This window comes from Archocentrus centrarchus, chromosome 14, assembly GCF_007364275.1.
Source record: "Archocentrus centrarchus isolate MPI-CPG fArcCen1 chromosome 14, fArcCen1, whole genome shotgun sequence".
Classification (NCBI taxonomy): domain Eukaryota; kingdom Metazoa; phylum Chordata; class Actinopteri; order Cichliformes; family Cichlidae; genus Archocentrus; species Archocentrus centrarchus.
In genome coordinates, this window is record NC_044359.1 from 12,110,200 (window position 1) to 12,127,005 (window position 16,806).

Sequence of the window (16,806 nt, forward strand, 5' to 3'; positions counted from 1 at the left end):
TGTGTCATGCATCCATAAAGTCTATGGATGCACATTCCTAACTGAGCTTGCTACCGGTAGGTGATAATTATCACTTTGCACTCTTGTCTAAGTAGGGTCCTTTCTGGCTGCAAAAAAACCTCAAGATGGTCACAGCCATAGAGCTACAAACCAAAGGGTGATGTCACAGTTACCAGTTGTAATTACAGATGCTGCCAAATTGAAATTATAAGTATTTGCAATTTAAGGTTGTTTTTTTTTTTAATTACTGGAGGGAACCCATGGCTTCCAGGAGTCAGGAAAAAAACAGAGGTACAACTGACAAAGTACCAAAGCATTCATGATGACATTCCTGGGCTCTGATTGAATTTTATGCATCCAGTTTGCCAGGGAGGTTTGGTTTAAAAACAAAACAAAAACACAATAGTGAGAAATGATTATAGGAATGGTGTGTTCAATAAAAGATGTAGGATTTGAGAATACCTGCTAGAATTCTAGCAAGAAACATGTAGAGAAGTTTCTTCAAGTTTGCAGGGGGCTCAGTGGAGACCACCATAGGTGTGGGTCTGCGAGCTCTATAGAAGCTTTACGCTCTTATCGAGCAGCACGAGTAGATTTAACTTGACTGACAAAGCTTTAAGTTAAGAGGGCTTTGTAGACAGGCCAGACATCTGCGGGTGAGGTTTTATCTGACATTCATACTTCCTCAGTGATTAACACTTTATTTATTTATTTTTTAAACCTTGGCAGCATCTCAGCTCAGGAATTTCTGAGCAAAAACTCTTTAAATCAAAGCAAAGTATCCATCACTCTAAAAGCACAAAAGGGTTTTTATTTTTTAACTGTGAAAGAGGACATTGTAAGATGCCAAAAGAAAGAATAGTAAGACTTCATGGCCAAACCTAAAAGTTATTTCAGCTGGTTCAAGCAAATGGACTTCTTTCCATGTAGATATCTTTTGATGTATTATATGAGAGGAGAAAGAGGAGCATCAGATCAGAGCAACTACAGTCATTTTTTCCTTTTTTTAAAGCTCTTTTGTTACTTGAACCCAATTTTTTTTTTCATGCTAATGTGATTATTGTTTTGTTGAGAAAATCAGTTATAATTTCTGCCCTCCCTTCATCTAAAACATATTAAATTTTTTTCTTCCAAATTAAAGCTTGGCCTCACTTGTATTGCTTTTAATTATATTGCACCACGGGATTTGACCTTGTGACAGAAAGACCCCGCTGAAAGTTAATTGGTAGGAGCTGTGGCATATCCAGGTCAGGCCAGATCCAAATTACTTGGAAATACTTTTCTTGATCTGCTTTAGCTGAAAAGTGCAATAAATATAGGACGATAATCTGGAAATTTGGAGAGCTGACCTTTGAGTTCTGGCAGGCCGCACGTAACGACTGTGATGACCACTAGTCTAGTGTGTTGTGTACTTCACAACAATATTTGGGTTCCTTAATTTAGCTTCATTAATGCTTGATCCAGTTTTGGTCTGTATATGTATAGACACACATACGCATTCTAAAGTTGAACCAAGTTTCGTGTAAATATCCGTGGCTCCTTGGGGAGGATTGTCAGCTTTGGTCGACTTGTATTTGGTTTTTTGGTTTTTTGGACCAATATTTGTAAGTTTCTCTTCACCCAGCAGGGCAGGTGCTCTCTGAATTTTGATGTTGCCCTTCATCACCTTGAGAGGTTGATTTCCGATTCCCAAGAAACCTCTTCTGCTTTTTCTATAGCAAAATGTCCATTTACACCCAAAAAAAAATATAATCACACTTATCAGAATATGTATGAAGATTTCCTTTCTCGATACTCCAAAAACTTTCTCTCCTCCTTGTGTGCCAGCATCAAGCTGAAATTCCAACTTTGTTCGCACAATATCTACAAAAGTGCTGGGCAGAATGCCGAGGAATTGCTGAGCACACTCATGCTCCTCGATGAATGACCCCTTTCACTGTTTTGAATGACCACATCTCCTTTCCTTAAGAACCACCCGAGAACTCTTTGGACAGACTTTTTACACATTTTTTCTCCCACCGGAGGCGAGGCCGTCTCCCCTGTGGTGTAATGCAAACTGCAGCCTATAGTGTTGATACAGCACTGTAGATGCTTGCCTTGTGTTTTGTGATCTTTAGCCATTTCCCTTTTTTATTACCAGAGCTGGCTTTACATGTAATCTTTTCACAGCCAGATTTCAAGCTTTAGCTGTTTTGCCTTCGGCTGCCCTTTTTAGCCTTTCAGCTTTTTTGCACAGCATTCTCCTCACGATTTGTAATTAGGTGCTGTCAGAACGAGAAGGCTTAAATTAGTCAGACCAAAGAGGGACATATTGGTTTATGTTTAATATCCAAATATTTACGAGACAAGAAGAGCCTTTATTGGAAATGTATCGCTGCATTGTATATTTTAAGAAGGATAGATTAGACCGCACATTTTTCATCAGTACTTGAGGGTAAATATAAAGTTTGAGGTTGGAAGTTGCAAGTACCCCTCGCTCACACCACAGTTTGTCTCAACCTTTACTTTAAAAACAACCTGAGACGTGTGAGTTCTGCAGCGCATGTTTCTGCTCTTCCACAATTACTTTTCTGCACTTAAGATGCACTTGGAAGGCAGCACAAGTGGTGGAGGGCTGGGGGTGGTGTTGGTAACAACCATAATCCTGACAAAGCTGTTGCGGTGAATGACTGAAAGATGTGAGGAGAAGGAGCTTAGAAGGTAACACGTCTATGTCAATTTGATTAGGGCCTGACACCCACACGCAGCACATGGAAGCGGCTGCTTAGTATTTTGTGCAGTGCCTCAAAGTGCAGCAGGTTAATGATAAGTGGTTGAGACACTTTGGAACGTGCGTCTGTAAGGCTAATTTATCAGCTACTGAAAAACAAATTAGAAACAGAATGTTCAAAGTTAGTTGTGTTAGGAATATGGCTTTAACAGCTGTTTTGCATATTCGCTTGTTTACCTGCAAACTCGTTTCCTTTTCGAGCTCAAAAAAGTGTGCAGAATTACTTCTGGGCTATATGTTTACCAGCAATATTACTATTAGTAATCTGACGCCAACTGGTGTGATTGGTATGGACACAGATCACCTTTTCTTCAAGGCAACGGGCATCCAAAAGTCATCAGTGTCATCAGTCGGTTTGATGATGAATATGAAAACGGAGCTAGTTTCAGTTATAGCTTCAAATGTCAACAGATCAAAACACCAAAGGAGGGAATATATTTCATGAGAATACAAGGGATGAGATGCGCAAATGTGGCTAGAAGCCCTGCAGATGCACTGCATCATTTTCATTTGACTTAAATGTTAAAAAATATTTGCATCCAGTAAACACCAGGCAGCACTGAGGCTGATCATGAGCCTTGTGCTCGAACAGCAGTTTGCTTAGACTTTCAGTCGATCTGTATACGCTGCAGGAAAGATCACAGAGGTAGTGTTTTTCAGGGCAAGGAAAGGACGAAAAACAAAACGACATTGATGGAAACTAATAACAGGCCGCAGCCCCCTTTGTGTAGACATCTTGTAAAGGTTATCAGGGTGAAAAACTGCTAGAAGTAGTGTGAGTTGTTTTTTGTGGATTGACTGGCAAGTCAGAGAAAGTCACAGAAGTTTAGGAAAAAGCTGCAGCGTGCATCAGGAACCAGTACTGAGAAGTAATTGTGGGAATGATGTCTTGGTACTTGCATGGATTTCAGTAAAGAAATGTAGGTTTTGACAATTTCTGCTAAAACTCTGGCTGGAAATTTGTAAAGAAGTTTCTTCAAGTTTGCAAAGGGGTTAGATGGGGAGCTTAAATGTTGATTTATGAGGTGGATAGAAACTTTTTACTCTCATCAGGCAATACGAGCAGAACTCTTGAGTTGGCAGAATTTCAGATTTTAAACAGGCAACATTTGTGCAGGTGAGGTTTCGTCTGACTTTAATACTTGATTAGTGATTGACACTTAATTTTTCAAATCTTGTCAGCCCTGAATTCCAAGTCGCCAGTAAATATTGTCTGATGCCATGTGATGGATGTGGAGTATTAGAAATATTAGATCTTGAAGTAGTTTTCATTAGACCACAGCAACATAAACAGTTTATTGATTTTAAGGTTTGTAGAATTTCAGGCTAAAATCATTGACCACTAGAGCCCAACCAATTTATCAACAGGCTAATATTATTAGCCGATATTAGCTATTTGCTGATCTCTCAGTATGGGCATTCATAAATTAAAATTTAAAAAGTAAATGACTATGTAATGAGTGTTGGCTCAGAGAAACTCTGATATACAATTATGTAAAAAACATTTAAACCATTTAAATGTTAAAAAATGCTATTTCTGGTTGTTGTGAATGGAATATTGTTATGGCCATAAGAAAGACTTCAGAGCCAAAGATTAGAATAAATTGTATGACAATAGTAAGTTGTACCAGAAAATATTTTTTTAATTATTAATAATGAGAAGTCAGGTGAAAACATAAGGCTCTGGAAAAAGCTAAAGCATGCTTAGACCTTTATAACTGGGAATATGAGGTTGCATTTGAAAATCCTATTATATTAGATCTCACAGTGCTTGCTTTACCTTGTCTCACTGATTCAGCAAGAGAAACAGCTTAGTGGCAGTTCACATTAATCTGACTGGCTGAAAAAAAGAGTGGCTTAAATAATTTAACTATAACAGATATGGTTTGCTGTGTGCACGCAGTTGTGCGCTTGCAGACCTTAAAGACAAGCAAATAAGACTTTATTTGTTGCACACTTAATTTAATAAGAGTTGCAAGTATAATCTTCCACTGGTGTATCAAGAAGCGTGCCACAAAAATGTAAATCGCATTTTGAAGAGCAACCAAAGAGTTGCAGAAATCCTTATGGCTTAGTTTAATAGGGCATATCCAATAATAGTTTTAAAATGGAGTTTGAAACTTTTCTGTCCTTTTTTTTTTGCTTTCAAATGGAAAAAGAAGTGTCCCAAAAAATTCATATATAATTAAGTAGCACTGATTTGAGGTCGAAATTGTCTCCTAATATCTCAAAAATTCAGCTATTTCCTCCTTCATACAGCCAGATGGGAATTACGGATTAACCTGTCTAACCAATTTAGTATTAAATTAAGGAATACAAATTCTCAGAGAAATGTGTTTCCAGTTGGAAAGCCCTGAGACGGCAGCATTGTGTGTTTGGCGTGCGCTCTGAACCTTCATTGCTGACATTTTGACATTCTTCCAGTCACAGGAAGAACAGAGGAAAATAAATCTTGGACACACAATACAGCGTTCTCATCTGTTCTTGTACATCCTCAGACAGCTGCTTTTCAAGCATATGTGCTGTTGATGTGTAGCCCTACACGGCACTGTCTGCTCCATAGTGTGTGCTTGCTCTGACATGACTTGCATGTTAAGCACCAACAGCTGACTGTTGTAGCCTCGTTGTAATGGAGCCAGTCACCACAGGCTGCCAGGCTCCAATTAGGCATGCAAACCTCCTGATTCGAGACAGGACAGAAGCTGCTTCAAACTTCAGGTTTTTCCCAGCCAACCTGGCAACTTCTTATTTGTTCTCTTTTCAAACTTGCACATCTTAAAATGAAGTAATGACAGTCATGTAGCTGGTATAAATACTTATGCTGTTGCATAATTTGGCATTAAGGAACTCTGTGGTTTAGATGCTGAAAGAATGTTTACCAGTAGCAGGCTGTAAATGCTATAATCCTCTTGCTAGAGAACAGTCAGCACTGCCATTTCAGTTTTGGTCATTGTTACTAAAGCCTCACAGGCATACAGTATTTGCTTCACAGTATGGACAGCTTAGCAGTAGATTAATACACTATTACTAATCTTGCCTCTGAGCTTACGATAAGTAGCTTTAAATGGGCTCTCCCATCTAAGATCTTTTCTTACTTTGTCAAATTAATATCTTAAGTGGTCAGTCTGGTTGGCAAGCTGTTAAATATCGGATTCATGTGTGAATATCTATTTGTCTATGTGTGGAAGTATATGTTGCTAAAGAAAAGACATATATACACACTGCTCAAAATAAATAAATAAAGGAACACATATTAGGAAACACATGGAAATAATCATGCAGGATATGGACAGGGTAATGTGTTAGGAATGAAAGGATGCTACATCATTTCATGGAAATGAATAAGATCAAACCACTGAGGCTGAATTCAAAGACACCCTGAAAATCAAAGTGAAAAAATGATGCAGCAGGCTAGTTCGTTTTGCTGAAATTTCATTGCAGCAGCTCAAAATGGTCCTCAGTAGTTTGTATGGCCTCCATGGGCTTGTATGCTTCCTGACAACATCGGGGCTCCTAATGAGACGATGGATGGTGTCCTGGGTTCTCCATGGCTTCTTCAGAAGCTTTCATGTGTGTCACCTGTGTTCAGGATGAACCTGCTCTCATCTGTGAAAAGCACAGGGTGCCAATGCTGGTATTCTTTGGCAATCAGGCTCCGCAGTGAGCACAGGGTCCACTAGGGCACATCGGGCCCTCAGGCCACCCTCATGAAGTCTGTTTGTGATTGTTTGGTCAGAGGCATTCACACCAGTGGCTGCTGGAAGTCATTTTGTTCCTCCTTACACAAAGGAGGAGATACCAGTCCTCCTGATGGGTTAAGAACCTCCTACGGTCCTGTCCAGCATTCCCGGAGGAGTTGGACTACCTGTGCAACCTCTGTAGGATCCAGGTATGGACAAATGCAAAACTAGTGAAAAAACAGATGAAGAGGGGGAAAATGTCAGTGTCCTCCAGCTGTAAAACCATTCCTGTTTTGGGGGATGTCTCTTTGTTGCCCCTCTAGTGCACCTGTTGTTAATTTCATTAACACCAAAGCAGCTGAAGCTGAAACCCCCTCTGCTACTTAACTGACCAGATCGATATCCAGGAAGTTTAGTAATTAAATTGATGGTAAAAGTGTTCCTTGAATTTTTTTGAGCAGTATATTATTGCTTGTGTGTGGTCCATGCAGAGGGAGCAACATGAGCCCTGAGGTTTGATTGTTGAAAGTGCCATGTCAGCAGAGGCTGAGCTGCTGTGCTGTGGGTGAATTAAAGTAAGATGTGCAAAAACTGTAAAATTACGAACCAGTGTAAAACAGCAATATGGCCATCAATACTTACAGAAATTCTTTTCTGATTTGTTTCTATATTGTTTTGTTGTTGTTATTTCCCTGTTTATGCCACAACAAAAAAACAACAGAGAAGTCTGAATTATAAAACATACTCAGGTCTTTTGACTCCCTGTCAAACTAAAGTTTAGTAAATATAAAACTGAACAGCTATTGCAATCACTGAATATTTGTCAATACTCCAATCACAATCATAATTCAAATAAAATAAGTGAACCTGAACCTGATAAAGAACATATTCCCAGGGTTTCTGAATTTTATGCTATCGCACTTGAGTGAGCTACTTTGGTTACTTGATCTTGATCTATCACATGTTCTACTTTAGCAGCTAGCCTCAGTAAACTATTAATATTTGACTGACGTACATACTGTAAGCTTTAAACTATTGTTCAGATTGCGCCTTGCCATGCTGAAATTAATGCTAAATTTGCCTTGAATTTCTTTTCCACATAGCCTGCCTTCAGCATGCTGTAATCTCTGTGAAAATATGCTGTCGCGGTGACAGTAAATTCTGTTTATTAAAGAGCAAGGCGATGTGACTATTCTGTACGTGTCTTAGCAGTGGAAGGAAGACTAAGAGAAGACTCTTCAGAGTAGACAGAGAGGTTTATGAGTCTTTAGAGGGCTGGAAGTGAGGGACAGGCTTAGAGGATAGGTATTAGATTGGTGTCATGAGAGAGCATGTTAGGGCAAAGATAGCTTCATCCTTTATCTAAGCTCTCACCTCACAATATGAAGCCCTCCTTTCTTTCCCTTCTCTTAACCTACATACCATCACTTCTGCTTTTAGGCTTCACAGATTAGTCTTTTGCATTGCTCTTATTTTTAGTTGTGGGCAACAACATAAAGCAGCTGGGGATTTTTTGTTTCTTTGTTTTTTACATTACATGATTATATTTTGGCCAGTTGGCGCCACTAAATTATGCCTATTTCATTGTTCCTGCTTCTGTTGTGCCCATGGATGCAATGGTATCTAATACTTTGATACTAAAAGAAAAAAAAATATCTTTAAGTTTTGTGAAGAACATCTTTCATAATATTATAATCTCAGGGAATCTGGGTGATATTATTAGACCTGCACCAAGTGCAAATTGCAGACATAGTTATAATTCTCAGGAGCATTTAATTTGAGCCCAAATCGCAGCAATCAGGCACTTATAGTGTTCTGAGTGCGCTTTCCATTTGTCTCGCCCCAGCATTGATTTAGCATTAAGTCACTTGTGTAATCTTTTGATCCTTACAAAATGGTTTAATCTAGAAACCCCATTCAAGCTGCAGGCTTAAAAATCTCTATCTGAAAACTCATTATTCATTCCATAAACAGGGTCTTTAAAAAAAAAAAAAAAAAAAAAAAAAGCAGCTCCTTGAAATTACACCTTTTTTTGTTTTTGTTTTTAAATGACATGTTTTAGTTCTTTCACATTTAGTTCTTCATCCTGTAGATCACAAATGAATGTACTGGTACCAGTACATTCATGACTCAGCTTCACATGGTGCGTCTGGCACTGGGTTAATCGGGTTTTGATTTTGAATTCTGATTTGATTGATTCTCAGAGCTGCCTCTCACTGAATATTCAGCTTCAGCCTTATATTGTTACACTGTCAAGATGAAAATGAATAATTTTAAGTATGAATTACTACAGAGAGAAATAATTCACTTTGTTTGTAGTTCTGGTTATCTTGGCAGTGGTTTTATATACTGTGTGTGTCGTTTATAACAGCATTGAGCCATGGGAGATTCTTTACAATACCCCTAATGACAAATGAGACAAACCATCAGCAAATCTTTGTGCTATTGTATGTGACACAAAGTGCTTGGTGTATAGTTACCTGTACCCACTCTTCAAAGCACAAGTATCACTGCAATTTCCTCCCTGTCCATCTCAGTGTTTCCTAACTCATATTTTTGCAGTGATTAAATCTGATGACTAATCTGTTATAAATCTTTATTTTTAACTTTCATGATACGCGCTCATCAAAGACACAGACACACTTTTCAGCCACCACTTCATCCTGCACAAGTGGCCATTTAGACACATACTGAGAAAATGGATCTGGGAATAGCTATCGTTCCCACACCACCTGAACTCCTTTTTGTTGTCTTTAGTGTTGCAGATATTATCAGTTGATTCTGGGCCAGTCTTTTTAGTCTTAGGAGGCATAGATATAGCATGGTATCTGGGATCATACTAGATGAGCGAAGGAAATAGATACGTTGTTGTCTTTGTGTCTACCTCCAGCCTGTAAAAGCAAACATGCTGTGGGTAGTGGGTTTTTCATGCCTCTGCAGCCTGCATGCTGGCTTGGAACAAAGGCCAGTTCATTCATGTTGCAGAAGCAGTGTTTTACTGCAGATCAATAGTGCTATGACTTCTTGGCTCAGCCATAAAAGGGATATTATTCACACTTTGAACAGATGAATTAAATCAATACTTAAGACTGTCCTTGACCATGATGATTACAGCATTTGTTTCCTTTTCAATTTACTAAGCCACATTTGCATTTTCTTGACAAGTAGCATAGACAGCTGTAGTGCTGCGATGAGTCACAAAAATTATTACATTCTTTTAGGGAATTTAAACATTTCAATAGGGATATATATCTACTCCAATAGGTCCAGTATATATACACTCCCAGACCCCAGGCTCTACAGGCAGAGATGCCCCTGAAATGAGCCAGCACATAACAGCAGGGTGCAAGATGCTGGCAGGCACGGCACACATGGAACGCCATAACTAAGTGGCTGGCATAGTATACAGGAACATCTGTGCCGAGTATGACCTGGAAGTCCCCAGGTCAAAATGGGATATGCTCCCAAGGTGGTTGAGAATGACCAAGCTAAGATCCTGTAGGACTTCCAGATACAGATGGACAAACTGGTGATGGCTAACCAACCGGACATCGTAGTGGTGGACAAACAGAGGAAGAAAGGCCATAGAGATAGATGTAGCAATACAGAGTGATAGCAACATCAGGAAGAAGGAACATGAGAAGCTCAATAAATACCAAGGGCTCAGAGAAGAGCTACAGAGTATGTGGAAGATGAAGATAACAGTGGTCCCCTGTGGTAATCGGAACACTCGGGACAGTGACCTTCAAAACTGGGAGAGTTACTCCACCAGATTCCTGGAATGACATCCGAGATCTCTGTCCAGAAGAGCGCAGTCCTGGGAACAGCTAAGAGACTGCGCAGGACCCTCAAGCTCCCAGGCCTCTGGTAGCTTAAAGAAAAAACAGAGATCACCCACAGCGTGAGTGGGGATTTTTTTTTAACCTCCCAGATCACTAAGAACACGCCGTCTCTGCTGACTCTGGATGTCTCCTTGAGAGTGTCCGATTTACATAATACAACAAAATTACACATGGTGACATTCTACTCAATTTTGAACTTCAGCAGGCCACGTTGACCATGTCTACATGACTAAATGCACTGAGACATTTGCATTAGCAAGCAACTGAACAGGTATACCTTAAAATTTCGCTTTTCTTATTTGCGGATTTGCAGTGCTTGCATGCAGCGTGTATTTCACAGTGTCTTGAAATGTGTGTAAATATAATGAAAGGACACTCTGTACCCTCGGCAGCATTCCTGAAATGTTCTTCTTTAAAAAAAAAAAAAAATTAAAAAGAAAATATGATGAACCAAAACACTGAACAAAAAATGCTTCTAAACACAAAAGCACATTGTGTATCTGGATGCTGCGTTTACTCTGCTCACACCAGAATTATGGCTGAGGTAAAGCTTCACACCATAATGATAATGCCTTCACACATAAAATGTGTGTAGGAGAAAAAAAGAGCAAAAAAGGTCTTTGATGTGGCATTATCTTCTTAGTCATGCAGGTTTTTCTGCAGTGTTGAAACTGTAGCATCATGAAACAATGCCACATTGTACTGTGATGATAGTTGGCTACCTGTCTTTGAATGGCAAGTCCTTGCAAACCATTCCTATGAATCTCCTGGTGAGAATTGAGCTGAAACTGACTCACTCATTTGTGTGAAGTGGCGACATGCTGGAGGCTCCGCGGGATTCCTCTGTCAAGCTCCGATCACGATTCAGTGGTATTTCTACTTCACAGGCTTTGCTTCGCTCCCATGCCACATATCACTGAAGATAGGAGTCATATATTAAACCATGTCACAGTAAAAAGTCATCACGTCCCTTGTAATATTGGTGAGCACTGGCAAGTTAGGATTAGCCGATCGAGCCTTTGAAAATCATGAAACATAACGGCTTTTTTCGAATATGCAAGAGTTTAAATTCAGATTTGTTAGGATGCGGGAAGGAATGCACAGCGTGCAGGCGTTTCTCTTTTTAAATCTCATATCTGTCACTATAGCTTTAGCTGATGCTGAGAGAGGACGTGCATTTAATTCTTAGGAAAAGAAGAATCTTTGATTTATGGCATTATGCATTCTGAAGCGCCTGTAAAGAGAAGTCAGGATATGGCAAACAAATACAAGAATGCCCTAGAATGGCTTAGTCAGGTGGTTTTTATAAGGTGAGTGAACAAATTTTGTTTCCTAATTTATTTAAGACTGCTGCCGATAACTACAGATGAAAATGCAAAGTGTCATAAATCCAATTCTTCTTTAAGAAGTTAATTTTTGTTGATAGAATTTTATGTTACCATGAGGTGTCAAACTGTGCGCTTTGAGTCTGTCAACTGTCACAGAGGTTTTTGTCACAGGGACTCAGATACATGTGTCGCCAACGATAGCAATAATAGAAGTGTTAGTAGCAAAAGGTACAGTGTTGCTTCCTATGAGTAAATCACTAAACTATAATGAAAAAAAAAAGGTCGTGCAAATTCAAAATCCAGCGTACCCTTACTCAGCAGTTCAGGTTTCAGCTTGCTACATGGAGAAGTGCAAAATAAATAAATATGCTACAAAAGATACCATATTATTCCCTCTTAACTGTGAGTGTCTTGGCTATGCGAGTGCAAATTTCAACTTAAACACATTTCCATGTTGAGATGTTGCACTCTAGTGAGTGTAGAAATTACACCCCAGAGTTTCAAAGTGTTTGCCTGAACACGGTTGTTCCTTTGAGCAGGCACGGCCGTTTCACTTTGAGTCTTGCGTTATTGTGCCTCAGCCCCGTGTCACCGTTCCTTTCGATTGAACCACAGTCTAATTTATATTTTGTCCTGTCTTTTTTTCTTCACCCAGCTGCCATTCAGGTGGAAATTACTCCACCACAAGGGGAGATCAGCGTAGGAGAGTCCAAATTTTTCCTCTGCAACGGTAAGAGTGATCTTTCTACATCCCTCATTTAGCACAGCTTGATGCAAATGTCACCTCATCTAGCAATATTGGTAGTATTTATTGAGGTAATTTGATGAAAGTAATACGAGTTAGGTTAAATAATGAGATTGGTCTACTAGTGGGAAAAAAATCACAAGGATAAATTGTAGAGTTTATTCTGAGGAGGTGGTGGGAAAATGAGATCCGAGTCATGTAAGGAAGAAGGCGTAGAAGAGGTGGGAGAGAGAGGTGCAGTCTGAAAAGATAATGAGACATTTTCATTTTCTCTGTGCATTTGTCAGCTTGTCTGTGATACAGGTGCAATGTACAAAAGGCATAGAACATATTTTTAAATTTTCTGAGTAGAGATGATTTAAATTAATTTGTTTGGTCTTATATGGCCAGATTACTTTTGCCCCTCTGGCACTATAAAACAAAGATGAGTGGGACTTGAATAAAAAGCATGCCAGTGGCACATATGAGGGGGTCAGCCAGTATGAAACGTTTCAAGACATGTTTTAACCTTGTTGTTTGCTGTTTCATTCACTGTAATATTTTCTTGAAGCCCAAAAATAAGATGCGGTTGTAGCTGGAGACTTGTGACAGGAGATTAATGTATGCAATAAGGATGCAACACTAAACTGAGGGGAGGGAGGGAGGGACCATGAGAGCTGACACAATGATACAAAATAACTTCTCATGTCTTCTTTGAATCTTTATAATAATAATTTATATGAAAATAGGGTGGCATGGTGGTTAGCATTGACGGTCCTGGGTTTAAGCTCGCCCTAGGGCAGCTGGAATATGCTCCAGCCCCACCCCCAGGACTTTGACTGGGCCATTGCATGACCAATTTAGGCCAAGCTTTAGCTGTCAGACACACGGCCTCACATTTGACTCTATAATACTTTGGTATACAGTAGAGTTCATGGCTGACTCAATGACTGCAAGCTGCCCAGGTCCTGTGGCTGCAGAACAAGCCCTGATCATCACCCCTCCACAGCTGGTGCGAGGTGTTTGTGCTGATCTGCTGTGTTTGGTTTTGGTCAAACGTGGCTCTGTGCCAAACTTCTCCACTTTGGGTTTGTCTGTCCAAAGAACCGTTCCAAGCAAGCCATACCGTTCTTGTTCAGTCTTTTTCTAATTGGACTGTCCTGAATTTTAACATTTAACATGCTAACTGAGGCCTGTAGAGTCTGAGATGTAGCTCTTGGGTTTTTGCTGTTTCTCTGAGCACTGCGTGATCGAACCGTGCTGTGCGTGTCAGCTCCTGGGAGTATTGTGGTTAACAATGTGTTTTTCACAGGATTGCGTTGAGTCTTGTGAAAACTTTCTTTTTCATGTAAGTGTGGGAGAGCACTAGATGCAATGAAGTTTCAAGTTTTTTTCTTTTCTGAAATTTGAGCAAAACTTTCCTTTAAAAGGTAATTAAATTGAAAAAAACATCCACTTCACTCCCACTAATGACCTTTTGTTTTACTGCCTTTAGCTGAATATTTCTAAATGAAGAATGAAAAATGAAGCCATATACAAGCAAAGCTCAGTGTCTCTGTGTGGCATACAAAGCCTTGACATTAAGTACTAAGTGATTTTATTCTTTGGTCTATAAAGAAATTTTTGCATTATTTCAAACTCAAATTCATCCCTTTTAAAAGGGTGTCAAAATACATTTAAAGCTCTTTGCGCTCCTTGAGGGAAGCGATAGCATTAAAATGTTGCAGGGAAACAAAAACTGCCTCTGCTTGTGTTCATCTTTATATATTTTTAAAAAAAAGAGTAACATTGAAAAGTTGTTTGATTTTTCTTTTAGTGGAAGTTTCCTCCTACCGAATAATCCTACCGAGGAAAGAGAAATAACTCATTCCTCTCTTTTTATGTTTTGCTGTGCATATTCAGTCTGCTCTGGAATTAACAAACATTGACAGAATGGAAACAGAATTTGATTTTGCAGTAATATTTATATGAATTCCAGGCTATCTTCACACCAAGAATTCCCAATTTACATTTTGATATTTTCCGCTCAAATTATGATTCATCTTTCACTTTGAGCTTATTTTTACTCAAACTTTATCGTAAGAGGAAAGTCTTGCAATGACATAGATCAGGGAAACAAGGAGCTACAAATACATTATTCTGATATGAACAGATGTGAACAGTATGAATGCCGGTGTTGGCACTTTTCCTCTCACCTGCTGTCAGTGATGTGTGTTTTTCTTCCCTTGGCCACACACACACACTCATCCACACGCTGCTAGAACCACCAAAATTCACTCACTCCAGTGATCATCAAATATTAACAGTGCTCATGTCTGAATTTGATATTTTTAAAATAAGCAGATATAAATTAAGGCACACAGACTTACTGGGATGAGATGTAAGAGGGCCATGACAGTCTCTACAAGTTGAGGGTCGAAGTCGCATAATTAGCAAAGGCATATCTAGGCTCATGCAAAGTGACACAAGTACAAAACAGAACCGCACATTTCACCATCAATCCCAAATACTGTGACAGCTATTTACAAGCCAGCTGTGGACTTCATTAAAGTGTTCTTGCTTTCCTTCCTTTTTGTTTATTTCCTGTTTTTCAGTGGTAGGAGATGCTAAAGACATCGACTGGTACGCCCCCAATGGCGACAAGATCCTTCCCAACAGGCCAGACATTTTTGTGAGCCGCACTGATGAGGCCACGTCGACTCTCACCATATACCACGCCAACGTGGACAGCGCCGGCATCTACAAGTGCGTGGCAAAGGACGGGGAGAAGGAAGCCCAGGCCACTGTCCAAGTAAAGATCTTCCGTAAGTGTTTTTACATATTGCAATTCAACATTACTGCATGCACTGATGTCACCGAGCCACCATGAGAGCTCTCTTTGACTAATGCCTTTCAAAGAGGGACAATATTTACATTATTAAAAGTGGCCTGCTCCATATTGTTTTTCTTGAAATAGAGTAGCTTTGCATTAAGTTCAAAATAATTATTTATTTTAGATTGACCCTCAGTTTATCCACTCTCTGAAAGGAACAGTTTAGGCACCAATCTCTTTAAGTCAGCTTTCTTCCAGCTGGCTGCCCGCAGGTGTGAGGGGTTGCTGTTCTCACAGCCAGATCTGTGTGGCTGAGATGACTACAGTAAGGACTGCACTCCCTATAACATGCTGGATACTGAGCGTTTAGTTTTTGGCTCACGGGGGATTATTTGTACATACAATGACCTAATTAATCAAAAGTTCAAATTAAGCAAACCAACAAAGTCTGTAACAGAAACTTTTAGTGTCTGCTACGAATAAATTGTAGCTTTTGAAGATTTTTATTGTTTCACCTTTGGAAATGTCCGTCTCAGTGTGAATAAATTTATAAAAGTGTGTAATGTATGAATTTCCCCACAGAAAAGATCACGTTCAAGAATGCTCCCAGCCTGCAGGAGTTCACCGAGGGTGACGATGCTGACATAGTCTGCGATGTTGTCAGTTCGCCACCGCCCACCATTATTTGGAAGCAGAAAGGCTTGAAGATCCAAGCTGCCAAAGACGGTGAGTCAGTACAAATTTAGAAAAGAAAAAAATGTGCCCCACTGATTAACTGCTTTCTCACCTCCAACCTGCCATTCCATTCCATCTTCTTAACTCCCTGAGCAGTCACCTTACCTCCCTGCCAGTGCTGTTTGCCAGTTCATGCTTTCCAATCAATTTGCCACACTATTCCTCATCTCCTTCTCCTGCTGCCCATCATCTATGAACAAAGCCAGCTATTTTCAGTGGGAAAGTAGTTTTAGACCTCATAGATGATGCGTGAACATGGAAATTGTATTTTTGGGCCTAGCAAGAGGTGGTTATTGTCACTAGAAAATGTGTCTGAGGGCTCACTGGAGTTTAATTTCTCCAAATAAAATAAAGGAGGAACTATAGCTGAAAAAAATCTGAAAAAAATGAGCAGGTTTTATTTTAAGGAGGAAAGGCAGGAAAAGACTAGAATAACTTGCACTGCAATCTAGGAGTGCTACAGCTGTTGCTAACAAAAAAAGACTCATTACAATCAATAACTACTCAGATTTGCTAGTTTAGTAGCAGGTTATTTTAGTGTTACTTTACATTTTCAGTTAATAAATACTGAGCAAAGCATCAGTTTAGGAAAGCAATGAATTCAAGCTCAGACAGAATCGCTTCAGTCTGCCTGTTGTTCTCGTGTGTAAATCACTGCCTCCTTCTCATGCTCTTCATGTCATATCGGTTGTCTCTAATGCCTGTTCTGTTCCAATGGTGGGATCTTATTATTACTTTTCATGTCCCAATCTGCTGTCCTGGTGCCTCCTGTAGAACTCGGGATCCAAAGTGCAGGATACAGAGATCTCCTGCTAATGAATTCATAAAAAAGTCCAAAAGGTAACAAAAGTCTAAACAGGAAGTCTAAACCAAAATGAGAAACCAGAGAACATTAACTATTAAAGTAAAATGGGA

At 39.6% G+C, this 16,806-nt stretch overlaps 1 protein-coding gene across 11 annotated transcripts in view; it reads left to right on the forward strand.

Annotated features, from left to right (window-relative positions):
* ncam1a (neural cell adhesion molecule 1a) overlaps positions 1-16,806 on the forward strand; it is a 259,779-nt gene that overhangs the window by 165,745 nt on the left and 77,228 nt on the right. For all 11 annotated transcript variants that reach the window (XM_030747101.1, XM_030747102.1, XM_030747104.1 and 8 more), the window contains exons 2-4: positions 12,276-12,350; positions 14,939-15,148; positions 15,739-15,882. In XM_030747101.1, the coding sequence (XP_030602961.1) occupies positions 12,276-12,350; positions 14,939-15,148; positions 15,739-15,882 (429 nt within the window). The remainder of the gene's footprint in view (positions 1-12,275; positions 12,351-14,938; positions 15,149-15,738; positions 15,883-16,806) is intronic.